General features: G+C 48.8%; 1 protein-coding gene across 2 annotated transcripts in view; it reads right to left on the bottom strand.

Moving 5' to 3' along the window:
* The window catches only part of SREBF2 (sterol regulatory element binding transcription factor 2), a 58,002-nt gene extending 31,565 nt beyond the window's left edge, over positions 1-26,437 (bottom strand). Inside the window, exons 1-3 of one of the 2 annotated variants that reach the window (XM_060656211.2) lie at positions 26,160-26,437; positions 1,737-2,174; positions 530-711 (exon numbers count right to left, since the gene is read on the bottom strand). In XM_060656211.2, coding sequence (XP_060512194.1) covers positions 530-711; positions 1,737-2,174; positions 26,160-26,247 — 708 coding nt within the window. In that variant the 5' untranslated portion in view covers positions 26,248-26,437. Of the gene's footprint in view, positions 1-529; positions 712-1,736; positions 2,175-25,439; positions 25,689-26,159 lie in introns of those variants that run through there. The other variant, XM_078449395.2, reaches the window with a different exon arrangement.
* Positions 26,438-26,764: the final 327 nt, after the last annotated feature.

Below are 26,764 nucleotides of genomic sequence, written 5' to 3'. Positions count from 1 at the left end.
GAGACGGAGAAAGAGTATAGCTAAAGAGGGTCCTGGGTTTTAAGGGTGAAAGGCTTCGAAGACGGCAGTGCCAGCACCTGGCAGGGGCAGAGTGGGGGGTGGTGGAGGGGAGGGAGGTCCGATTTTGGACAAGCTCAGGAAAGCCAGGAACATGGCTGAGAAGCAGAAAGGAAGAGCCTGGATTTTTTTTTTTCCAAAGATTAATTAATGACCTTGGTAATAAGAAAATATGGTCCACTATGATACATGACTCAGAAATACCTTAGCACACCTCTTTCCAGTTTTACACCCATCGGATGCTTAAATATCACAATCCACCTGCATTTACGGAGGCTGTGAGGGCCAGTCTACACCTACAGATGAGACCTTAGCCAGGTCTCCATTCTGAGCTCACTGGTGCCTCACAGGGCCCAGGCACCCCAAATGCTGCTCCCTTACACTCCGCTGATCCTTCTGAGTATGTGGACCACACCTTCAACCAAAGACCAGCCCCAACCGGTGCCTCCCTGGGTCCTCACCAGCCACCTACCGGGACCTGCTGCACCTGGGGGGCAGCAACTGTCTGTACCGTGGCCGGGGCGAGGGTCTGCAGCGTGCCATTGGCCGTCTGCGTCAGCACCCGCTGGGCCTGCACCGTCTGCACCTGCTGCTGGATGGTGACTGGCTGCACCTGGGAGGATGTCACTAGGCTTTGGACTTGAGGCTGAAGGACTTGGGAGAAGAGGAGGGAAAAGTCACATGGACGAGAAATGCACTCTGTTGTCACTGTAGCTGCAGTAATAACCGAGGACAGGGTGCCTCAGAACGCTCCCGACTCCCCACCTGCTGCTGAAGAAGATGTGCACGACCATTTACAAGCTAATCTAGGTAACAAGAACATTCCATGAGAGCTGCATCAATTTCTGAGAGAACCAGAACAGATTATTTTATTGCTCTGGGTGCTAGGGTGGAGGTGAGGGGAGCTAATCAGCAAATGACTGCACCCAGCAAGGGAGTTCATAGATACAGAGAACCAACAACTCCACGGGGCTTCACTTCCTCTCATGAAAAGAATGGAAAATGCACTTGGGGATGACGGTCTCAGCTCTTTGCTTTGCTGCCTCCCCACAGCCCCTAAACCCCCCGAAGCACATAGAAGAACTGTCAGAGCCTTTGAAATTCAGAGTAATACCAATCCCGCCCAGGGCTCCCCAAAGGGTCGGAGGGAAATCTGATGCAAAGGCACTGGGCAAAGCACAGCAGAGAAAGCCACTCACTCAGCCCCCCCGCCCACGGAAGGCCTAGTATGAGGCCTGCTGCACGGAGACCTAACACCTGCTATGAGTCATATATTCTCTGTAGTACGTGCTCAGGAGATGTTTGCTGAATGAATGGTTCTCAATCTATAGGTGCCAAGGGCTGGCTGGTGCTTGGGTCAGTTTCTAGACTCATTGTATTCCAGCCTGTAGCCCTAGTTAGCAGCACAGCCCTGTGTCTACTATGCTTGTCAGATTCTTCGACCAAGTATCCTTGAAGCAGGCACAATAGATATTAAGGTATCTGAAGAGGCAGAATGTGAACGGTTCCTGTACCCACTGTCCTCACTGCCCATTACCAAAAACCCCTTCAGACAGGGCCCAAACCGATGGATTCTGTCATCCCCAAACAGGACAGAACGATTTGCCTCAGAAGGTCTGCAAACTGGCACATGAACTTTTGAACCAACCCGTCACTATGGGATCTGACTTCTGAATCACCTTGAAAGCTGGTAGCTGCATTCTGGTATATCAGAGGCTGCTGGATGATCCTTGTCTGGGGAGCCGTGCTGAATGTCGGGGTGATCATCACCGTCTGCTGCTGCAGCTGAGCTGGAGGCTGGGGCTGGGGCTGGGGGCGGGGCTGAAGAACGGGAGTTGCCCTGGGTGGGGTGGGAACTGCAGTGGGGGGAACTTTGACCTGCAGGGCTGGAGCCTGGGGGGAAGCGGCCGAGGGAGAGAAGGAAGGTAGAGGGACCTGGCTGAAGGACCGCTGCAGAGAGGGGTCCACGGCTCCGCCCCCGCCATTGCCACTGCCGCTGCCACCACTGCTGCCGCCGCTGCCGCCACCCCCGCCGCCACTGGGGAAGGAGCCACACAGCTGCTCGGAGAACAAGTCAGGGAACTCTCCAACTTGATTGCTGACAAACTGCAGCATCTCTGTGAATAAATAAAAAGGGGTCATTCTATCGCCATCCAAAACATCTTAGCAACTTTCAAATCTGCTTAAGAAATGGAGGCCTGCAAATCAAAAGGTGTTCCCATGACCCTCGCAGAAATGGGTCGGGGAAACCCCCCCCTCCCTCTTGGGAGGTGAACCACCTGGGCTAAGATGGCAAACCACTGGGGCAACAGGGCAGGACTTCATCTCTCGGATGTTCTCTCTCCCCACCCTACCTCCAGGCCCTTTCTACCAACTTTCCTGATCAGTCAGGCCAAACAGGAGCTATCTCTGTGCTGGGGGAGTATTGCTTTTGGAAGTTATTGCTGGTCTCATCGTACAGTTAGGGACACTGGGGCAGGAAGTGGGTAGTGGCTGTCTTAAGGCTTTGGAGCACCTCCAGTCTCTGGCACTGCTCTCCGCGGCAGAGCAGGAACGCGGGAGTCAGGCTCTCACCCCAGGCTGCCCTCCCTCCTCACCACAGGTTAAGCTCTGGGCCTTCTCTCCAAGAAAGGTGCATCCCTGGGCACTGCTGGTACCCTCAGAAACACCCAGGGATGCTGAAGTCATGGATCGTTAGGAGTGGAGTGGGTGGAAAGATCATATATGAAGTCCACAACAGTGAAATAACTTGGCCAAGGTCCCACGGCTCATCAGGGCCCAGCGAGGATTAGAACCAGTTCTCTGCCTCCCAGCTTCCTGTTCTTCCACTGCACCACGGTGCACGCATTGCCAGGTCAGGGCAGAGCAACCCCAGCCTTGGACTCTATGCTCTAGGGGGCCCACCCCGATACTCCCCTGGTTGTGTCCCTTCTCTCTGGGCAAGGAGTCTGTGAGACCAAGGGGATGTCCACCTGGAAGCCATGGCCCCTGTCTAGATCATGCTCTAAGTACCTGGGACCCCTAAATTCCCAGCCCAAAGGGCCTCAAGCCTGCCTCCAGGGCCTCTTACCCTAATTCGTCCTCCTCAAAACTTGCCCAAACCCAAGTTAATCCACAACTAACAAGTCATATCACGACTCCTTCCTCCCTTTAGGGCTGGTCCCCATTAGAAGTCTGGGGCCTCGGCTTTGTCCCAGGTATTTTCAGACGTACAGTTCTTTCCACTGTCTTCACTTCCTCCCCCTTCCAGTACGTCCCTAAGTGGCTACTGCTTGCTCCTGAACTGTACACCCTCCTCTCTAAACATTCAAGGCCGCACGATGCTCTTAGTCACCAAAATTCCCCAAACCAAGCACAAACCAAAAAAAGCCACTACTTCTTTTCACTCCCCCAAACTGTCCACCAGCGAGTCCCTCCCAGGTCTTTAACAGTGTGTGTGTACACGCTCTATATGGAGGTAGCGGGTCTGGGCTACGAAGAGTCTTATGTTAGGCAAGCAGAAAGCTACTGGGGTTTCCAGGGTGACCACACAGGACTGAAGCTCAGCAGTTCGACCTGCTGGCAAAACAGCATCTCGTAAGATTAAATGACTACGTAGTGGTATTATTTACCAACACCTCGACACCCTGCCGCGTCCCCTCTACACTCAGCCTGCTGTACGTGGGAGGGAGAAATGGGCACATTGCCACGTTGTAACTGGTACCAACCAATTCCAATTCCTCGTCCAGGAATTAAACTAAGAAATGTCCTGAAACTCAGCACAAAATTTAAACAAAACACAATTTAGTGCTGACACATTCCAAGGACAACACAAGATTTCTAAAAAAATTTTAAGAAAATGCTTAAGAGAAACCTAGTATAATCTGCTGAGCTTCCCAGAGTTCCCATAAAAATCCCAACTCTGGGGAATCAACACAGAGGCCTGGTTTGTGAGCCAAAAGAACATCACATCCGTAGAAAGCTAAGGTGGACACAAGGCAAGAGAGGCCAGAGGTCTGGTAGGTGGGCACGGGCTTTGGTACTAGGTGGGTCTCAGGAGGCCACCTAGTGTGTGAAGGGTAAGTGACCCTTCTACATCCTGGCTTCCTCACCACAAAAGGCTGCCTTAAGAATACTCACTCGGGGGGCGCCTGGGTGGCTCAGTCGGTTCAGCGCCCCACTTCAGCTCAGGTCATGATCTCATGGTTCGTGAGTTTGAGCCCTGCGTTGTACTCTGTGCTGACAGCTCAGAGGCTGGAGCCTGCTTCAGATTCTGTGTCTCCCCCCCTCTCTCTGCCCCTCCCCCGCTTGCTCACACGCACTCTCTCTCTCAAAAATAAATAAACATTAAAAAAATTAAAAAAGAAAAAGAATACTCATTCCGTTTCTTTGTTGTAAGGATTAACAAAGATAATTTGTGCAAAGTGCTTGGCAAGGGGCAGACCCTTACAAAGGTCCCTATTAGTGGCAATTCCAGAGCACCTACTGCCTGGGCACTTGGCTCCCCGATCCCATCTGGTTGAGTGCTCTCCAAAGCCTTTCCTGGAGAAAGGCAGGGGCTGACACAGTGAAGTAACCTGCAAAGGTCACGAAGCTTGTTCACAAAGCAGGTTGAGAGTGTGTAGGCAGATGGGATGCAACTGCTTAAATTAAAAGAATAAATTCTTTTCAACCCCCACACGACAAGCTCCGGTGGTGTTATCTGCAGCCAGGCAGACAGGCACTGGGTTGAGTGGCGCAGAGGGGCCCATTAAGACCAAGCGTTTGAAGGAAGAAGTAACGGGAAGAGGCTCTTTGAGCCCCTGCTCCAGCAGGGCACACCAGGCCTCCCCGGAACCCCATCTGGTCTGCAGTGACAGAGACGGGGAGGCCCTGCCAACCGGAACGAGGCCTGGAGAACCAGGGTGCAGGAGGCCCACCCCGGGTGCGGTTTTGCGCTAAAGCTCCAGGCCGTACCCTGTGGGAGCGTCGTAATGCCTCGTGTTCCCCACTCCGATCACTGGAGTGCTGCAATCACACAGGCTCTCATTTCCGCCGAGAGCCATGAAACCCAGAAAAGGGAAGCCTGGAGAAGGCACAGGTTTTATGGGGCTTTGAAAAATGAAGTTCCAGGGGCGCCTGGGTGGCTCAGTCGGTTAAGCGTCCGACTTCAGCTCAGGTCACGATCTCGCGGTCCGTGAGTTCGAGCCCCACGTTGGGCTCTGGGCTGATGGCTCAGGGCCTGGAGCCTGCTTCCGATGCTGTGTCTCCCTCTCTCTCTGTCCCTCCCCCATTCATGCTCTGTCTCTGTCTCAAAAATAAATAAACGTTAAAAAAAAAAAAAAGAATAACTGAATGTTTAAAAAAAAAAAAAGAAAGAAAAATGAAGTTCCAGAACCTGCATGGTGAGTGGAGGGCCAGTCCACTTGGGTCTCCTTGGAGCTCCAGGCCTGCAAACTGTAGTTTACCTGGTACCGATGCTCCTGGTGGTTACCCTCTCCAACTAAGCCACAGTCCTGGTTTTTTCTTTTGTTTTTTGTTTGTTTTTAGTTTATTTTTTGAGAGAGAGAGAGAGAGAGAGAGAGAGAGCAGGGGAGGGGCAGAGAGAGAGGGGGACAGAGGATCCGAAGCAGGCTCTACACTGACAGCAGAGAGCCCAATGTGGGGCTCAAACTCATGAACCTTGAGATCATGACCTGAGCTGAAGTCGGACACTTAACTGACTGAGCCACCCAGGTAACCCCCATGTTTTTTACAGTTTATTTATTTATTTTTGAGAGCGAGAGAGAACGCACCAGCAGGGAAGAGGCAGAGAGAGAGAGGGAGAGGGAATCCCAAACAGGCCCTGCGCTGCCAGCACAGAGCCCAAGGTGGGGGTTGAATTCATGAACTGTGAGATCAGGACCTGAGCCGAAGCCAGAAGTCAGGCGCCTGACTGAGCCACCCAGGTGCCCCCATACTCCTGTTTTTTAGGTGCTTCTTAAAGGGATAAGTTTGCTTAATAAAGTAACCTGGGCCCCAAGAAACTACACCTGGGTTTTGGTCCCTTTAAAAGCAGGTAACCAAAATCAGAGGCGGCAGCTATCACCTGTGCATTGCAACAACTCTGGAGCCTCATCCAAAGACACCCCAAGTTCACACGCACTTAATGGAGCTTGCAACCTGGAGGTAACATAAAGCACTCTGTCCAGCCCAGCTAGCAGGATCTACCTGGGAGTGAGGTGACCTGAAATCTGGGCAGATTAACTTTGGTCAGGAATAAAGAATTTAAAGCCCCAAATGAGGTAACATGGCCTCCAAACTGCAGTCAGCCAACAATCCTTCAGTGGCCATTTGCTACTTAGCCCAGTTAGGTGCTGAGAGCACGATTTTACAAAGTAGGTCATTTATTCTTATATTTTGTATTTATTACCCACCTTGTGTTAGATAATGTTTGAAAGTAACTGTCTTTTTTAAAATTGTAAAAGTGGGGCACCTGGGTGGTGCAGTCGGTTAGTGTAGGACCCTTGATCCAGTCTCAAGTTATGATTTCAAGCTCGTGAGTTCAAGCCCCACATTGGGCTTTGTGCTGATGACGCGGAGCCTGCTTGGGATTCTCTCTCTCTTTCTCCCTGCCCCTCCTCCGTTTGTGCATGTGCACACTCTCTCAAAATAAATAAACGTAAAAAAATTAAAAATAGAATAAAATTGTAAAAGTAACATTCACCATAGAAAATTCCAGAAAATAATTAAATGATAAAGTCACCCAGCAATTCCACCTCCCTGAGACATCCAGTCAATGTTTCCATGTGTCCTTTCTACACGAGCATGCATGTGTGTGTGAGCAGTTTTACAAAAATGGGGTCACACTGAAGATGCATTTTGTACCCTCCTCCCTTAATAAAATATGAAAAGTATTCCGTGTCAGCCATGATGGATAGAACGTGATGGTTTGGGAGAGCCCCACAGCACTGTACTGCGTCGTATCATATTGTATCAACCCATTAGAATTTAACCACTTAGGGATGACAAATGGCTATTTTCTTTAAAAACATTTTTTTAAAAATTTTTATTTATTTTTGAGAGAGAGAGACAGAGAGTGAATAGGAGAAGGGCAGAGAGAAAGGGAAACACAGAATCGTAAGCAGGCTCCAGGCTCTGAGCCATCAGCCCAGAGCCCAACGTGGGGCTTGAACTCACGAACCGCGAGATCGTGACCTGAGCTGAAGTCGGACACTTAACCAACTGAGCCACCCAGGCGCCCCTTAGTGCAATGATTTTTAATGAAGGTATATGTTGCATTATGGCAGAACTGACTGTATATAAATGCTAATATTGTGTAATGAAATGACATGGTTTTTGTGTTACACTTAAAAAGTCCCTCATCCCAAAGATTGTAAGGATATTCACCTAAACTTTCTTCATGTGTTGTTCATTTAATCTTTCACACTGGATCTGGCCAACAGGCATAAGAACACAGAAATAAGTATGGTGTATGATGTTTGCAGGCTGATGGGAATCAGATGGACCACAACCAGTGAGCGAGAGGGAGGTAATCACAAAAGTTAATTCACAACAAGTGCGCTTAAGAAACAAGTATCCTGCTTTCAAGCTGAAGATCTTATCTTCCCTCCTAGGATCAAAAAAAAAAAAAAAATCAGGGGCGCCTGGGTGGCTTAGTCAGTTAAGCGTCCGACTTCGGCTCAGGTCATGATCTCACGGTTCGTGAGTTCGAGCCCCGCGTCAGGCTCTGTGCTGGTAGCTCAGAGCCTGGAGCCTGCTTCAGATTCTGTGTCTCCCTCTCTCTCTGGCCCTCCCCCATTCATGCTCTGTCTCTCTCTGTCTCAAAAATAAATAAACATTAAAAAAAAAAAAATCAAACCAGTATCACACCTGAGGGTCAATAGATAACTTTTCCTTCCTCCATTTTGCTATCTGTGATCACCACTGCGTTCTCGGGACCTGAAATGTTAGTTACCCCCATTCAGGTCACCCAGGAGAGCAGTTCAAGAACTGGGCTGTTGACTAAACCCATCAACGCAGAAACCCTGAAATGCAAGAATATAAGGAACATAGGGACACTTATCACAGGCAACCGGGTGCCTAAAATCACTTCAAACACCAGGGGGCACATTTGCTAAAACACTCAGAGCACAGGGACAGCATCATGCACTTCAAGGGGATTCTGGGTCACCTTCCTGGGGGACAGGGAGTCTGGAGGAGGGCTGAATGACACAGGATGGCAAACTAGTGACTCAGGCATCCTATATTTTAAGCGAGGGATGAGTAAACTCTTTTTACTGGCAAAGAAACCACAAAAGAAAATTGGGCAGGGAGGTGGGGGTTCTCAAATGCCTGTGTTTCATAACACAGAAATGTGTCACTGCATATATCAAATATTACATAATAAAATAAAACATCTGAAAATTAAGAGAAAAAGAAAGCACAAAGGGAAGCCAAAGTCATTCTCAAATGGTCTTCTGGTCTCCTCTCCCTATATCTCTCTCTTCCTATCTGCCCAGCTGGATGTTAGGGGCAGCCTCAAAAAGTCCCAGCTGGCCAGTCCTGAACTCTCTGGTCCAACACAGCAGGAGACCTGAGCCAGCTCTCAGTTTCAACCAGGAGAGTGATCTTCAGCACCCCCTTCAACTGTTCTTTCTTCTTCTTCTTCCCTCTGCCCTAAGTTTACTATGAACTCCCGGCAAGCCTCTTTTCATGGTATCACAGTTACCTCTTTGCTTCACTTCCATACTCTGCCTTGATTTCAACCACAGCCTCCTACCCAGTGACAAGTGTCTTCTGTGAGTATCTTGTTGGTCCAACAGTCTTTCAAATCAAATCAAATCTCTTAAACACAAGTTTCAAAACTTCCTGCCAATTGCTCCCTCCTACTCCTAGGAATTTCACTTCCCACTCACCTTTGCTCATCATCCACCTGGGGGAAAAATACCCCCTCCTTTTATCCGTACATGCCTTTGTGAGGGGAGGGGAGTTGGGGAGGAGATCTTTCCTGAATGTGACTGCCATAGCACACCTTTTCTGCTCCTTACCACCCTCTTCCTTTCTGAATTCCACAATTCCATTTCAAAACCACTTAAATGACTTTCAACAAGGACTCTTCTCTACCTCAGACCCAGCCATCTTTGAGTTCTTGAACCCAATTATGATTTAAGAAAAATTATCCAAAACTTGAAAACAAAGCAGTGTGTGTGTATGGAGATATATATATACATACATACATATATATATATATATATATGTATGTATATATACACACATATCATACTGTGTCCCTTTAAAGTCATAGTACAGGTAATAGTACTTACCGTGCCTACTAAAGGTCATCCGATGCTCTGTGGAAACAAACTCGTTTTTTTTTATTTAATATTTATTTATTTCTGAGACAGAGAGAGACAGAGCATGAGGGGGAGGGGCAGAGAGAGAGGGAGACACAGAATCAGAAGCAGGGTCCAGGCTCTGAGCCGTCAACACAGAGCCCGATGCGGGGCTCGAACTCTCAAACCGTGAGATCATGACCTGAGCCGAAGTCAGTCGCTCAACCGACTGAGCCACCCAGGCACCCCAAAACAAACTTGTTTTGACCTGCTATTTATCACAGATTAGGTAAAGTTAGATGTTCACTTGTAGAAAATTGTTAGATTGCGAATGATTTCTCTCTGGTAAAAAAGATAAACTTTGTTTGTATTGCCCTGTAGGACGTTAACCAGTTCTGCATCTAAACTTGCAATCTTATTCCTGCATCCTTTTTTGTAAAAACTATGTAAATATCAGTTTCTTACATTCTCTTTTGATCCAGCTTTGTCATCCTGATGGTTTTCTCATTAATAATGTTAACAAATCTCTGATATGTGCTGATATGTTAGCGAAGAGTAGGTTTTTAATATTCAAAAAATTTTATCTTGCCACATTACATACAGGAACGTATATTTTTTAATGCTTTTCTTATAGATTATGCTTCACAAGCACGTGGACAAAATCTTCCACTCCCCTAAACTCCTCCAAGTACTAACCATTCTGGCAGTTAAAAACACTGGCATCAATTCACTGAAATGCTCCCCAAAGCAACTTTCATGCGATCTGTAAAAATGGCATTTACGCTTTCCGAACCCAAACTGGAAGGGACATGTCACCTCACAATGGGACAAGATATTTCTGAAATTCGGGTTATCCTGGGAAATCTGGACAAATCTGCTATTTCTGCAAAGCTTCTACTTTTGGTGAAGTGGGTATGTAAATGTGAAGGGATTAAAACGCGTGGAGCACCCACTGCGTGCTGGCCTCGAGAGATGATACAAAATTCACCATCACAGCAAGGAGGACACAGGGAAGGTGCAGGTGGAACGGCCTCTTGTGGGAACTGGACCGAAGGCTGCTGGGCACACAAAGGGAATTCTAGGCCCAGGGAATTTCAGAAACCAAGGCTTGGAGGCACAGAGCTGGCACAGTGGGCTGCTGAAGAGAATGGACAACTGCCAGGGCACCGGGCTGGGCAGGAGTCAGGATCAAATCATGACAGGTTATTCTATAGCTCACGGTGATGAACTTGGTCCTTCTCTTTATTAAAGAAGGAACGGTGAGTCATCCAACAATGTTCTGGGAAGAGAAATCCCTCTGGCTCAGCGGCTGCTCATGCTGGTTTGTACAAGGGGGCTGCTGGCTTCCCCAGAACCCCCTAACGTTGTGAACGCATTAAGTATCATTCTGAGCACAAACTCAGGGCTGAATTCCGACTTGAGAGGATATCCGCATAGCTGAAACAGAAACTTGGATAACTTCATCAACTGATGAAGAGAATCTTCTGAAAACTGATTAAAGAAAAGGTCTGCTTATATATGAGGTTCTAAAAGATGGTCCACATTGGGAAACAGGCCACCTCCTGGAGACTGTGTGAAGGAAGCGTGGCAAAGAATCATATTAAGGGAGAAAAGCAGAATATCAAAAAAAAGCTAAACCAAGAACTAACCGGAAGGCCAAACCGAAAAGGGATTCCCAAGTAGAAGTTCAAAGAGTACTGGCTGAAGAAGACCTGGCTATCTGTTAGCAAAACCGAACCATGAATCTGTGAATGTAACTGCTGTGCTGCCTTTGGAAAAAAATCTCCCTGAGGCTAATTTTCTTGTAAGTATGGGAATAATCCAAACTCTGATATATACACATTTTACATTTATTTGCCTGTCCATATATACTCCTGTCCATACATCTAGAACATAAAAATGTATTTGATTCTTTCAGTGTTGTTTTTAAAATTTTTAAACAATAATAATTTTTTTTTGAGAGAGAGAGAACGAGTGAACAAGGGGCAGAGGGAGGACAGGGTGAGGGGAGAGACACGGGGGGGTGGGGTGGAGAGAGAGAGAGAGAGAGAGAGAGAGAGAGAGAGAGAGAATTCCAAGCAGTCTCCTCACCCAGCACAGAGCCCAACATTGGGCTTGATCCCACAACCATGAGATCATGACCTGAACCAAAATCAAGAGTTGGACGCTTAACCAACTGAGCCAACCAGACACCTGTTTTTGTTGTTATTGTTGTTACTGTTTTTTTTTTAACACAACAAACACTAAAGGGTGTCATCTCCAGGTTAGATTCTAGTTTAACCCCTGAAAAAAAGTCAGTGGTCATGCTATTGATGTTTAAAAGCAAAAATAACTCTGAAACAAAACTAATAAACTTATTTTCTAACTGGAAATCACATTTACATTTTATTTAAAATTACAGGGGCGCCTGGGTGGCTCAGTCGGTTAAGCGGCCGACTTCGGCTCAGGTCATGATCTCGCGGTCCGTGAGTCTGAGCCCCGCGTCGGGCTCTTTGCTGACAGCTCAGAGCCTGGAGCCTGTTTCAGATTCTGTGTCTCTCTCTCTCTGACCCTCCCCCGTTCATGCTCTGTCTCTCTCTGTCTCAAAAATAAATAAACGTTAAAAAAAAAAAATTAAAAAAACAAATTACAGAGGTGGTTATGACTAAAATCAAATTCATTTCATATTGATTCTGTGTGGACAACACAGTAACAGCTATCACACTGATACTTAGTACTTTATATAAACCCTGAGACCAGTATTATTAATAAGTGTGGAAAATAAGGTTCAAATAAATTAAATAACTTGTCCAAGCCCCCCCCCCCCAAACTACAAAGTGGCTGAACCAAGATTTGAACTGAGATTGTATTTACGTCTGAACTTCTCCTCTATGCTATTTTCCTCTACAAAACAAACATTTCTTAGATTTTACAGTTATGCTCATCACCACTTGGGAGAAAGATGCAGAGAGACCTGGAGTGACAATAAAGTAAGGAGAATTTGGGGGAAGGGGTGTCGAGGGGGGTGCTTATGTAATCCATCTCATTACTTCCAATATTAAGTTCAAAGCTAATGGAAGGTTAATCTCAGGGTAAGCATGCATGTAACTGACTCACCGAGGGAACAGGGGAGAGATATTTTTGCCTGGCTATTTGTTTGTGAGCACACCTTCCTACCCAAATGATTAAATTATTCTCCAAATGAGACTTTCCGCCTCGACAAGATGCTCTTTCTAGAACAGTCTTTTTAAATCAGTAAAGACACATCCTTTAAGACACGCATTCAAGAAACATTAACTGAGTTTGCTATGCGCCAGACACAAAACTAAACGCTTCAAAAGAGGCACATGTTCTGATGGCGAAACCCTGGGCAAACATCTGCCAGGGCCAGGCACCAAGTGTTAAGATAAAGAGGTGCACAATGCAAGAAGAACCTGTATAGATAGCATGTTGCTTAAAAAGCCTTTGTTGTTGTTGATTTTTACTGCTATTTACCTGTTTGTGTGTGAGTATATATTTATACACAAAGTTTAAATATGTTTTTTGTTTTTGTTTTTTACTGGAAGAGAACCTCATTAGCACTGTCTCCCAGTTGTTTTTGCTTTTAACACCTGGCTGGCACTTTCACACATACTGTGGTATATATCTTCAAATTACCCTGTGAAGTGGTGGTTTCAAGTCCTATTTTAAAAAAGAGTCCATACGTGTAAAGTACTTAGAACAGTGCCTGACACATAAGTTCTTGAAAAGTGATGGTGGTGGTTACACAGGAAGAAACAAGTCCAAGTCCAAAAAGGGGGTGATTTTGCACACAGTCTTAGGCAGGTGGGCAAGCGAGCGGCAGTGAGGTAGGAACCTCGTCCTCTTCCTCTTCCAAAGACTGTGCTCTTTTCACAAGCACCCTGCACCAGAAGTTGCCCCAACAACCACACCTTGGGGCTTCCTCTCCGGAAGTCCTTCATCGTGGATGCCCCGCCTCACGGCCCAGGCCTCACAATGCTGCAGTCAGTAAGCCAGCCAGCCGCACCACCCATGCAAAAGCCCCACCCTGGGTCCCAGCCGGGCGAACCTAGGCCTCCCAATCCTTAGGCAAGTTAGAGGCATCAGATTGTTGGCACCCCACATTTGAAAGGCTGTCCCTCTTTTTCCATTTAGGACTTTGCAATGTCTGCTCTTAGAAAGAGGTCAGGACTAGACTCTGAGAATAAGAAAAATCTTGAGGCAATCAGTAGTAGCAATAATAAAAATAGTACAGTAATTGTTAACATTTACTAAGCTCTTACTGTGCGTCAGCAATTGCGTTAAGCGCTTTGCATAGTTTCCTCATTTCATCTCACGACACTTTGAGGCGGATACCATTATCGTTTCCACTGCACTGACAACGAAAATGAGACACAGAGAGGTTAAGGAACTTGTCCTACGTCACCCAGTCGGCAGGTAGTGGAGCTGTAATTTGAGGTCAAGTCTCAGGCACCACACTGTACAGATGCTTTGGCTCCATTATTGAATGGATGTCACCAAACAGACCCTGGCATCAGGCAGATGCTCGTTGGGTGCCTCACTCATGAATGAGAGCCCACATCCCCCACCTGGGAAGGGCAGGAGCGTCATCTCAGGTCTTCCTGTATTTCCTGTCTTCACCTGCTCCCACCCTGCACCGCTGCTCTTTCACTCTCCTGGAACAAGAGACTGAAAGGTGAGCAAGATGTGGACAGCAAGACTCCCAGGAACCAATCCTGCATTGTCCTGTTCTAGAAGACAAGGGCATCGCGCTTCATGGTGCCAGATAACCAACCGAGTGTCAACAAAGTCAGGTGCAAGCTGAACCACCCTCCCGACTCTCCTGGGGGCACAGTCTCCACAGCAGGGGATCTCAACCTTGTTTGGTTCTAAAACCAGTCAGGCAAAGGTGAAAGACCCCAACAACCCGCCATCCCATCCTTCCACTCACTACCCTCCCTGAGACTAAGGACAAAACAAATACTCACAAAGCAGATGACTAAGTTGTGCTATGAACACCCACCCAGCACCCACAGACACCGTGTGCTATGTTGCTGGGGGCTGGAGGATGCTGAGCACCTAGCATGGGTCCCAGCCCAGGGCAAGGATTCCAAAGGGGTGTGGTTCCCTCCCCACCTTCCCATCTCAAAGGGAAAACCCAACCAACTCTCCTCCCCTGTGACAAGGGTAAGAACAGACAAGTGCCTCACAAAGAGAGGGCCGTCAGCGGGGGCGCCTGGCTGGCTCAGTTGGTGGAGCATCTGACTCTTGGTCTCGGGATCATGAGTTCAGGTCCCACGTTGGGCATGGAGCCTACTTAAAGAATAAAAAAGACTTAAAAAGAAAAAAGAAAGGAAAGGCTGTCTGAGGGTAGAGGAAGGACTGATCCACACTGGCAGGCAGTGGATGAAGAGTTTTAGGAGTTAAGAGAGAAGGAAGGTCATGACAGGCAGAGGGAACAGGCTGAGAAAAACCACCACACCACCAGGAAATGCCCTGCGAGCTGCTGAAGGGCAGAGAACGTGCAACAGAGTAGAGGAGTGGAGCGGCTTACAGTCATGTTCTAAAAGGCCTTAATGGCACCATAAGGCATTGGATCTTATTTTGGAGGCAAGGAGAGGCACAGAAAATGCAGTGGACACTGGCCACTTTCGTTGTTTGTCCATCATTCAACTCAACCCTCCCATCAGCACCCTGCTCTTCCTTTCGGAGAACCCCTGTGAGTGGTCCCGGTGGCAGGTGAGGCTTCCCACCAGGCAGCCCTGATTCATGCACACCCGCACCAGGAGCATGACTCTTGCTGGAGTGACCCAGGACAGCAGCAGCGGTGGGGTCCTAACCCTGTTGCCCCTGGGCTATCCTTAGCTCCTAAGGCTATCCTAAGGCTATCCTTAGCTCCGGAGCCTCCCTTGGTTCGGGCCCATTTTCCAAGTCGGGCTCTGCAGCTTTCCGGTCAGTCCGCGCACCACTGTCCTTCCAATAAACTCCTTTTCTGTTCAGGCTAGCCAGACGCAGTTTCTGCGACTCACCACCCAGCCTCCAGACTGATACAGAGCACACTGAAGCACAAGAGGGAGGGACCGGGTCAAAAGCATGTTTGAGAAAGATAACAAACACAGTTATCAAGATTGTAGTCTGTAAATCACCCACACACCCAAATGCCTTTCCAAAGGGCTGTTCCCTCGGCCTAGAATATGACTCCTCTCTCCTGCCCCTTTATCTAGCCTGAAGACCTCAGCTTATATGGTACCTCCACAAGAAAATTCCTCTGATCCACCTTTCCACTAGTTAGGTGTCCCTCCTGGGTGCCATCCCAGACTTCCCACACTCAGATCTCAGGAGGTGCACCCTGGTGGGTTCTTAGACACGTTACAGTTTGGGAACCTTGATCCCACGGTGAATCACACGTTCCCAGAACGTGCCAAATTACTCCCAAGTCTGGTCCAACTCTGTCAAAAAGAACATCATGACACTTTTCCCTTGTAAAGTTCTGTTCATTCTTCCCTCACATCTCAGCTCAAATGTCAAAGTCCCTGTGAAGATACTGCCAATTCCCTTCCTTAGTGCTCAAAACACTACTTGGAGTTTGCTTCTCTGTTATGGCCTCTGTTGCATTTCACTTTGTATTGTCTGGTTGTTTAGATGTCAGCTCCCTGAAAGTCGGGACTGTTTCACTCACCTCCAGTACCCCAAGAGTCTAATGCTGTGCTGGGCATATAATAGATACTCACTCATGCTGAACTGGTTTGAACACGTTTTAAAAACCGTATTAAATTTTTTCAAAATAACTTCTGACCAGAAGGGGTTCCTAGACAGCCTTCCTGAGTCAGGACACACCCCACCTCATTCCCATGGGGCAGAAAAGTATCTGGGATCCCATGTTAGAAGGCCCAAAGTCAACTCCCGACTCCATCAGCATGGGGAATCCTGGGCAAATTATTTTATCGGTCTCAATGTCTCATCTGCAAAATGGGAAGAAAAAGGAAGCATCTACCTCACAGCACTGTTAGAGAGACAAATGTATCAGATGGCCTTTTGTGAAGTATAAGGCTTCACCATCAATTTCACACTTAGCAAGAAGCATGGTTTCCCTTTTGCTGTGGGACAGAGAGGACCTGAACTGAGCAGACGCCAGCTTAGGCAGCTCTGCATCTGGTTCAGCAGTCGGGATTTCATCACTGGTCCAAACCAGACTCTGAACCCAACAGACCAGTTTCACAGGCCAGATGCAGCAGCCAGATTATAAGGGACATTTAGACACGTATTCATTAGCAATTCCAAAGGCCTAAGGAATTCAGAAAGCTCTGCTTTTCCAGTTTCCAAACCAGTCAATGGTTTAGGATTAGTTTCTAAACAGAGGTTCCCCAGGGAGCCTTTTACCTGGAGGCCCAGGCTCTGGGATCTAGCTACTCTTTAAAAAATTCCATCAAGTCAACCAAGTTTAACCTTTGAATACTGTGGTCCAGACGTGCAACACTTTACCCTGCACTCTGTGACTGGTCCTTTGTGTCCCGCCCACCACACCTCCAAAAGCCCTTACGAAAGGAAAAAATACCGTATTCTAAAAAAAGGCCCTTTGGTCCTAAAAGTCAATTTGCAAAGTGAACTTCCTTATTCATTCTCAGATAGAGTCAAAGGAGAATGTCAGTTCCTGCCTCCTTCCCTTTATGTGCTTTGGCTCCCTTAATTCTTGGAGCACCTGTGACATAGATGTCCCCAGTCCCCACCATACAGCAGAAACGAAGGCTCCGAGAAGTGCTGCAGGACACAGGGAAGGTCACTTGAAGCGCTAGCACAGAGCAGACCCCTCTTGGTAAACACATGTCACCAAGTGTGTACCTGAGCAGAGGATCCCGGGTCTCTCTGGCCTTAGCCCACCACACACCATCTTGTGTTTGCAACTTGGAAGCCACATCAGACAGAGATGTGGCTGGCACAAGACACAAGGAAAGTACATGGGGTTTGGAGTTAGACCCATCTGGACTGAAGTCACCTTTCTGCCACTTACGAGTTGTGTGATCTGGGCCTCGGTTTCTCATCTGTACATTCCACAGAATCAGGAGACAGGATTAAAAGCAACAACATTTTGGGGTGCTTGGGTGGCTCGGTCGGTTGGGTGTCCGACTTCGGCTCAGGTCATGATCGCACACTTCGTGAGTTCAAGCCCCACATGGGACTCTGTGCTGACAGCTCAGAGCCTGGAGCCTGCTTCAGATTCTGTGTGTGTGTCTCTCTCTCTGCCCCTCCCCTGCTCACGCTCTGTGTCTCTCTCTCAAAAATAAACATAAAAAAATTTTTTTAAGGCAACAATGTTTTAGAAGACAACACAGGTAAAGGGCCATACACACTGTGTGAGGGCAGGGTCCTCGCTTACCCTGCCAGCACGGTATCCAAAGCCCAGCTCAACACAGGCCCTAGGTAAAGGTCCGAACTGCAGGTCTGACTAGACGCTGCTGGGCCCACAGCTGGTGCTGCAGACACAGTGATTTCAAAACCTGGTGACGGATGGAAAAATAGAGGCGACTGCAGGGACAGTCAATAACTAATAAAGAAAAAGATGAATCACATTCTCCTAGGGAACACCAATGACTTAAGGTTCAAAGGAAGGTATTATGAAGACAACTATTCTTAACAAAGGGTACTTCCTAAAATGCCTGCCGATTTGGGTGAAAAGTAGCCGTAAGAGAATTACGGTGAAAGGAAGCAACTTCCAGAACACCACTTATAGTGATGGAAAGCCCCCAAAATTTTTTCAGAGAGGACGCGCTGAAATTTCGGGGGCGGCAAGGGCTGCCGCCAAGAAACTACATAAAAGAGAGCGCAGGCAGAGAAGAAAGTCCCAATGGAACCACCTAAAACAAGAAACCAGTTTTCAAGTCCCCCAAAGCAGAGAGCCAAAAATAAGGAACTGCTGTACATTAAGGGGCAATTTGAAAAGTAGAGAGAGCAAGCAAACGAGATGGAAGAAGCAGAGGTGTCAGCCAGTCTGAACCACGAGTGTACCAGGCAAGCGAAGGGAACATCTGAGGCAGAGGAAGGGATCGTTCAGAAAGCTGGTCGCTACTCACTGTCCAGTGGTCCTGAATACAGAAAAGTGAGGCACTGGGAGGCCAGGACGGAGGGGTCTGTATATTATGGGGGGAGGGAGAAGGGATGGCGTGAGCTCTAAGCTGGCACCCGTGTGGCAAAGTCAGGCGGAATAAAGGGACCAGAGTCTAGACTCCGCCGGGAAGCTGACGGGCACAGGCGCTCTCCTACACACCGTGGCGGGCATATACTGGCACATCTTCTGTGGACAGCAGTTTCACGGGGTCTCTCAAAACCACAAACGTGTGGAGCCAGAACAGAATGTTAGTTCCTGCCCCTTCCTTTTATATGTTCCCCATCATTTGACTCTTGTGGCATCTGTGATGGAGATCATCACCAGCCCCACTCCGACCCAGCAATCCCGCTTCTGGTCCTTTATCCCGCGCTTACACCCACACGTGTGTGAAAATGACGAGTGTACAAAGCTAGTCACCACAGCATTGTCTTTAATAGTAGGACTGGAAGCACCCTGAAACGTCCATCAGAAAAGGACTGGATGAATGAAAGCACAGCAGTACATCTGTGCAATGGAAAACCATGCAGCCCTGAAGACTGGAAAGATCTCTGATATACGTAGTTAAGTGAAAAAAAAAAAAGAAAAACAACAAAGGCAAGGTGCAGAACAGAGCTTGTAGCATGCTCCCTGTGTAGGGATAAAAAGGGGAGCAAATATTAAAAGCCATGCTTATCTGCTTATATTTGCATTAAGGAAGTTTTGAAGAAGGTAAAGAAACTTAAGAATGAATTACTTGCGAGGAGGCGGGGCTGGTGGGTGCTAAGCAAATGGGAGCAGGGCAGGGACACGACTCTTCACAGTCCTTTCTCACATTTTTTAATTTTGCCACACGAATGTATTGCCTTTTCAAAAAAATAAAGATATTTTCCAAGTGGTTAAGTCCCAATCACCACAGTAATCACAGTAATTTACAGCAACTGGAGAGTTTCAAACATCAGAAGGGCTACGGCTGGCAGGGTGAAGGAGCCGTCACCCCTTGCGTCGCGGAGCTCTCTTTGGGAAATACACACCAATGAACTGACTCCAGAGTGACTTGCTCGTCGTGTTCAGGACAATGGTATTTATTGTCCTGCAGGGGCATGGATACGCAAGGGCCTGCCAGTGCAGGGGGGTGGGGGGTGAAGGGTGGGGGGCTAGGCGGGATCATCCGTCTATTAAAGCTCAACTGTTTCAACATCTAGCAACCTGTCAGTGAAAATGTTGTAACAATTCGTGCACGTGTTAATCAAGCTCAGACAGCATCCAGGAGATACAGACAGACGATTTGATCATCAGAACGCGCTTTTTTGAATAAAGTTTTTTAAGAACTTTTTCAACTATGAAATGGAGGACAGAAGAGATCCAGTGGAGACAAATACAAAAATATATTTTTAAAAAATGCCAATACATGAGCTGAGTAGGAGAACAACAGAAAAGACTGTTCAGTGAACATTAGGCCGAAGGGTGTGAGTGAGAGTGTTTGTCAAGGGCAAAGCCAAACACACCCGGGAGGGAGGAGAAACCCAAGGAGACTGGTTCAGTGGCTCGAGCGAGCGACCCCGGAAAACTTTATATCCCAGGAAATGGAACTGGATGAGAGCAGATCAGGAGCTAAAACCGGGTAGAAAATAAATAAGCTGTGAGCAACAGCTGTACTTTCAACCCAGACATTAACCACAGTGATGTATACTCAAGTGTCAAAACAAAGTTTGTCTTGAAAAAGCTATACACAGGGGTAGAAAAGTAGATCTGTGCTTTACCTCACTGAGCAGTTTCCCCAAGTATGACTCACCGGAGAAACGTGTTTGGTTTCCACACCTCTCCTCACCTCCCAGTGGGGTGTTGGCCACACCCTCCCAACACTCACCCCTGGCTCACCCGGTTGGCCACACCAAACTCCCCACCAGACGCGGACACCCTGGCCGGGGGCTCACACAACACCTCTGCAAGAGTACCCCTTCACTGCCGGCTGGCGTCGGGGTCTCTTTCAAAGATGGAGCTGACCGCAGGGAGAAGACAGCCGAGGACAAGGCAGTGCCACCCAAAGGCTCCAGGACGGGAAGGAAGTTCCGCAGGCTGGGGCACCGCGTGGGCTACCAGCAGGAGGACTGCGTGAATGCGGGTATCTGACACAGTGAGCCCCACCCCCACCCCCACCCGAGCCCACGAAGTAGAGACAGCGACCGACAGTTCAGTCACATCAGTGTGTATTGCCATGGAATTCAGAACACCCAGGATAAAGACCCTACAAACTTCCAGAGGAGAAAACAGCTGGCACATGAAGGTTCGGGAATCAATTGGTATCAGATCTCAATGAGCAGAAGCTAGAAGACGATTGGGCGATGTCTTGAAACTTTTTCTTTTTTCATTTCTTTTAATGTTTTTATTTTTGAGAGAGAGAGAGAGGGAGAGAGAGACTGACCAAGTGCGAGCTGGGGAGGGGCAGAGAGAGACGGAGACAGAATCTGAAGCAGCCTCCAGGCTCTGAGCTGACAGCAGAGAGCCAGAGGAGAGGCTCACACTCGTGAACCGAGCTGAAGACAGACGCTTAACTGACGAGTCACCTAGGAGCCCCATCAAACTTCTGATATAAAATTAGGTCCAACCTAAGATTCCAAACTCATCCCAACTACCAAATTGACATGAGGTCAGAACAAAGATATTGTAAGACAGACAAGGCCCCCCGCCCCCACCCTAAATTTACTTCTAATGTACTCTTTCTGAAGAAGCTGCTGGAGGATGTGCTCCATCAAAATGAGGGAGTGAGAAAATACCACCTAGGGAACAGTGGCTTCAATTATCACTCCCCAGGGTGATGACTAAGGTAATCCCAGGATAAGTGCGGGACAGCGGAGCTAGACAAACATCAGATGGGGCAAAAAAGAGGGAGCGACAAGGGGGTAAAAGGAGCTAACTTCATATTGAGAGTTGCTGTCACAAGAACTAGGGCAGAATTCATTGAGAGAACACAGAAAGTTAAGCAAGTGAATAACCGGTACTATTACAGGGTCTAGGAAAAATACAAACAGCAACAAAAAACGTAGAGGATCGGGGCGCCAGGGTGGCTCAGTCGGTTAAGTGTCCGACTTTGGCTCAGGTCATGGTCTCCCCGTTCATGGGTTCAAGCCCCGCGCCGGGCTCTGTGCTGACAGCTCAGAGCCTGGAGCCTGCTTCTGATCCTGTATCTCCCTCTCTCTCTGTCCCTCCCCTGCTCACGCTCTGTCTCTCTCTGTCTCTCAAAGGTGAATAAATGTTAAAAACAAAAAAAAAATTTTTTTAAATAAAAAAAAAGGTAGGGGCTCTACACACGAGAAACAAAAGGCTATGTCCAGACAGACTCCTGCACACAAATGTTCACAGCAGCTTCATTTATAACAGTTCAAAAGGAGAAACAGCCTAAATGTTGGTCAACTGATGAATGGACAAATGAAACATGATGTATCCACACAAGGGAACACTCTGCTGCAACACTGATGAACCTTAAAGCCATGCTAAGGGAAGGAGGCCACATATTCCATTTCTGTGAGGTGTTCAGAACAGACCGATCCACAAGGACAAAAAGTAAAATGGCTCACTGAAAAGTTTCTTGACCCTTCTCCAAAGAAAACAGCTGCCTCTACTTGCCATCATCCACTCACTCCCGACCTCTTTTTGGCTCATCTAGACTTGGACCCCTTCAGCTGACCTCTCTGTCAAAGGCCGACCTCCCAACTGCCAAATCCCATGACTCCTTTCATGGCCTCGTCATCCCTGCTGTCCTCTGCAGCATGATCCCTGGCATCCACTAACCACTCCTTGAAAAGTTCACCTTCCTTCAGTTTTCTATCACACTTTCCTCACCTGACCTGACTTCCCAGTTCTATCTTCTCTCACCTCTAGCCTCAACTCCACAGTGACTACTCTTCAGTCTCCATCCCCAGCTTTGACCTCTTCCTGGGTAACTGGCCCTGATTTCCTAGTGGATGACCTCCGCCCACCAGCACCTCAACCACTGCACATTTAAGACAAATGTTTATCATCTCCCCAAGCCAGCTCTTCCTGCTGCCTTCTGAACTGTCTCAATGCCGGAGGATCGAAGCCCTGATGGGATCGTAGAATTCCACCTCTACTCTGCCTTCAGGGCAAGGTCTTCACTGAGGCCCCAGCCTGTTATGTCCACCATCTTGCACAATGGCCACTTCCTATCCAAACCCCATCACCCCCTTAGTATTATCACCTCACGCCCGAATAGCTGCAATTCCCTCCTAAACTGGGCTCCCTGACTCCAATCCTCCTTGCCCATCACCACAGTTGAATTCTCTTAAAACCTGTGATTGATGCGTTATTTCCCTAGTTCAAAATCCTCAGCAGGTCCCTCTCCACATTCCACAAAACATGTGCATCAGGTATGAAGACCCCCCAGTTTGGCTCCAACACACCTTTCAGACCTTATCTTCTACCGTTGCCTTATACACACCGCGTGGTCCAAGAACTCACTAGTAATCCTCGATCTCTAAAGCAGCCATGTGATGGTCATGATTCTGCCACCCACCCTTTTGGGGCTTACGGGAAGGACACCTCTGTCATTGTGCCTTTCCTGATCCCGGTGGAAAAATCTCTCCCCTCTCTGCCTTTGCAGAAGACCTGGTTTATTACAACACGTGAGGCGCTTTCTCATGACGCGGCTATCCACCATAAAAGAAAGTGCCCTAGATACTCTATCATCAGAGGACCGGAGGCCTGGGACAGCAGATCATCCTGCGGTGGAACGGGGGCCCTGGAGACCAACTGACACATCATGCTTTGTTGGGCCTACAGTATGTTTCTTTAAAAAAAACAACCAACCACTTGGAGCCACCATTTAAAAATGTGGACATTTCACATAAAAATCCTGACTTGGGTACCTCCTGAAAAAGAGATGGCAGATCCCTTTGCCAAGAGGCCTCCCTCACCTGAATTAGTCTGCCCTAGTCATTCTGTATAACATGAACCCGTGTTATTTTCTTCACGTGTCCTGCCAGAGCTATTCATTTAAGTGATTTGTTCTTCTTGTGTTTCTTCCCTCAAGAATTTAAGTTCACTGAGAGGGAAGAGAACGTGAATGTCTTGTTCAAAGCTATCCTCAACACTCTGTCCATCGTAGGGGTACTTAGGAGCCACTCAAGACATGTGCTGAATAAATGAATGGATGTGGCCTCCATGGACTCACATGTTTGAAGGGCACTCATAGATTACAGCACAGATGAGGTTGCCCAGGGAAGGACCTTGCCCAACTGGTCTTCCAGGAGGCAGACATGAAATCCCCAGGCTGCAAGCTATGCAAACTGCACACCACCCCCCAACACACACATAAAGTATATTTATTCATTCTCATGGTCTCTTCTTCCTTACCTGACTGGCTCTGGAAACAACGGGGCAGGTTACCCCTGATCTAACCCAACCCCAAAGGCTGTGTCTAGTACAACTTAGAATCCTGCCCAGCCCAAGGTCACTAGATTCATTCAGGTAGTCCACAAATACTTACTCTAAGTGCTAGAAATACAGCATGAAGGAAACAGAAGGACCTGGCACTCATGGAGCTGAACTTCTGGAGGGGGAACGGATGCATAAGAATTCAGGAATATTTGTAACTGCAGACCACTGGCCTTCAGCCTGCCCAACCCTTCTTGTGCTCCAAAACCCGGTCAAAGTCCACCTCCTTGGAGTGGTCTTCCTGATATGCCAGCCTTGACCGGCTCCCTCAATGTTGACTTTCACTTATTGCTCTGCGCAACTGTAAGCTATTCTATACTGAGCATTACGGTTTTACTGTTATTCCTCTTAGGCTCCATGAGGCCATAAAATCTTCTTTCCTATCTTTCATGTTCCCTACAGCTCAGAAACCACAGCTGGCACTTGAATACTTGTTGACCAACTGAAGGCAGGGAGTCACTTTTTCCCAAATCTGGTATGGGGACCCGTGAAGCCACTGAACCACTGCACTAAGTTTCCAGAATGTACATTTTACTCAGAAATCTACGGGGAAAAGGTTAATACTTGACCATTAGATAAGTGAACACATTACAAACTAAGAGAAACAGGAACTGGTTATGGAATGAGAAGGCAAAATGCACATGAATGTCTTCTGGTGAGCTTGCTGGTAGGCAGCCTTAGGCATACTTCTTACTGGCTGGGTAACCTTGGGTAAGTTAATGAACCACCTTGAGCCTCTGTTTCAGGATCTATGAAAGGGGATGAGAATAGTAAAACAGATGTCTCTACCTGATGAAACTGTTGTTAAGGATTGAGAACATTCATGTGTATGAGTGCTTAACACAGTGTCTGGCACATACATGCTCAAAACATGTTAGCTGTGCTTCTTAAGTTCAAGAACCTCTCTCCTCCGTTTGTTAACACATCTCCGTATTTAGGAGCACTTCGGGGGAAAATCTGTGGGAAGACTTGGGGCTTCAATTAAGGGTCTTAGCTCACTGCCAGGATGACCAGAAACAGAAGGCAAGGACAAGCCAAGGAGTTAAATGTTACAGAAGCAAAATGGGAAACATTCTTTTCAATTAACTGCTGTCACTTATCTCTTCCCCTAGAAGAGAATTCTCTGCGCCTCAGTTTCTTCATCTGTACAACAGGGATGTAGCTGTCGTTTCTGCGGGCAAGACTGTAGTGAAATCCTGGACATGACAGGACTTTATAAAACTCATGAGCACAATGCACTTGAGTTACTGCTTAAGACCATGGGTTCTGGACAATTTAAGGCTAGTGACCTTGTACAAGTAAACATCTGGCCTCTGTCTACCATGGGATTGTAGGGAGGCATAAGTGAAATAATATAAAGAATTTGGGGACTATCAGAAGAGCCCAACTACTGAGAGTTATTATTATGGTTATTAACCTATTCATTGGACTCCTCACTCCCAAGTGTCAGATGAAAGCCTGCTATAGTGACACTGGCTCAGGAACTGGGCTCTATAACCAGCTGGTAGACCTTGGGCAAGTAACTGACCTTCTCCAAACTTTGGGTTTCCATGGTCACAAAATGAGAGCATTGCAAGAGAGAATCCCTGGGCTCCTACCAGCTCTTCCACTCCGCTGTTAAGGTCGCCGGAACAAAGGCTACCCGCTCCCCAGCCTGTCCCCGAAGGGCCACAACTCAAAATTCTTGCTGCTCAATTCCCTCTGCAGCGCGACAGCAGGAGCGCCCGAGTCTCCATCCCGGAGAGAAGCGTCCATACTCTGCCGCCACCGCTCGCTTTCATCAGCAACTTGCTTCCGCAGGAGCTCCCTGCCCAAAGTTTCCCAGAGCGCCAAGTGACCCGGCCGCCAAGTCACCCCCCGGAGGGCCAGAGAGGAGAGCGCGGAGCCTGGGGACCCTATTTCGGTAATCCCAAAGCCGCCCCCGCGGCCGGGCGGGGAGTGACAGGTGCGACGCGGAGCTGCGGGCAACGGGAGAGCGGGACCTGGCGCGGCGCGTGTAGGCGCGCGAGGGAGGCGGCGGCCGCGCGCTCTCCTCGGGCTGCTCCCGCAGGGCGCTCGCGAGGCCCCCAGCTCCGCGCCCCCGGCCCCACGACCCCCGCTCCGCTTCCGGACACGCGGCACCGCAGAACCGAGCGGCCGGGCGGGGACCCAAACCCGCAGCACTCCGAAGGGTTGGGTTCCGCCGGGCCGACCGCGCGTGCCGATGCTTCCCGCGCGAGCCAGGGCTGCGGGGGGTGGGCGCACGCGCACCCGCGCGCTGCCGTAACCCCTTCCTCCCCGCGCGCCCCCGCACTCCCACCCACCCACCTACCACTCACCGTCGATGTCCCCCAGGGTCAGCTCGTCGCCCAGCTCTGTGAGCGTCTCCATGGTCTCCAGACCTCCCAGCTCGCCACTCTCGTCCATCGCCCGGCTCGGCGCGGAGGCCCCCCTACCGTCCCGCTCAGGGAGACGCGGGGGCGGTGCCGCCGCCACCGCCCATGACACCCAACAGCCCCCTCTCGGTACCGCCTCACCGGCCGGTGCCAGCCGCCGCCATGTTTGCGCCGCGCGGGAGGGGCGGGGCGGGATTCCCCCGCCCCAACCCGCGCCCTCTGCGGCCCCGCCTCCAGGCCGCGCGCCCCCTTGTTTGTTGTCAATGGGACCAGGCTCGTCGTGGCCAATCAGCGCGCGAAGCGGCGCGTGGGGTGATGGCGCGTCATCGATCAGCAGCTCAGATTTGCATAGCGAGGCCCCGCCCCGCGAGGGCTCGTAGCAAATGCGAAGTGAAGGCTCCGGGTCCTCAGCCCAACCTTACTCCCCTTGTTTAAAGGCGCCGCTCCATTTTCAGGTGGATCTGCCTCTGCAAGCTAGTCCATCCACCGGCTGGGGGTGGAAGGGTTAACACCCTCCGCCCCCGCTTGCGGGTCGCCCCCGGAGCGCG

Source organism: Panthera onca, chromosome B4 (assembly GCF_046562875.1).
Source record: "Panthera onca isolate mPanOnc1 chromosome B4, mPanOnc1 haplotype 2, whole genome shotgun sequence".
Taxonomy (NCBI): domain Eukaryota; kingdom Metazoa; phylum Chordata; class Mammalia; order Carnivora; family Felidae; genus Panthera; species Panthera onca.
This window is presented reverse-complemented; position numbering and strand designations above follow the sequence as displayed.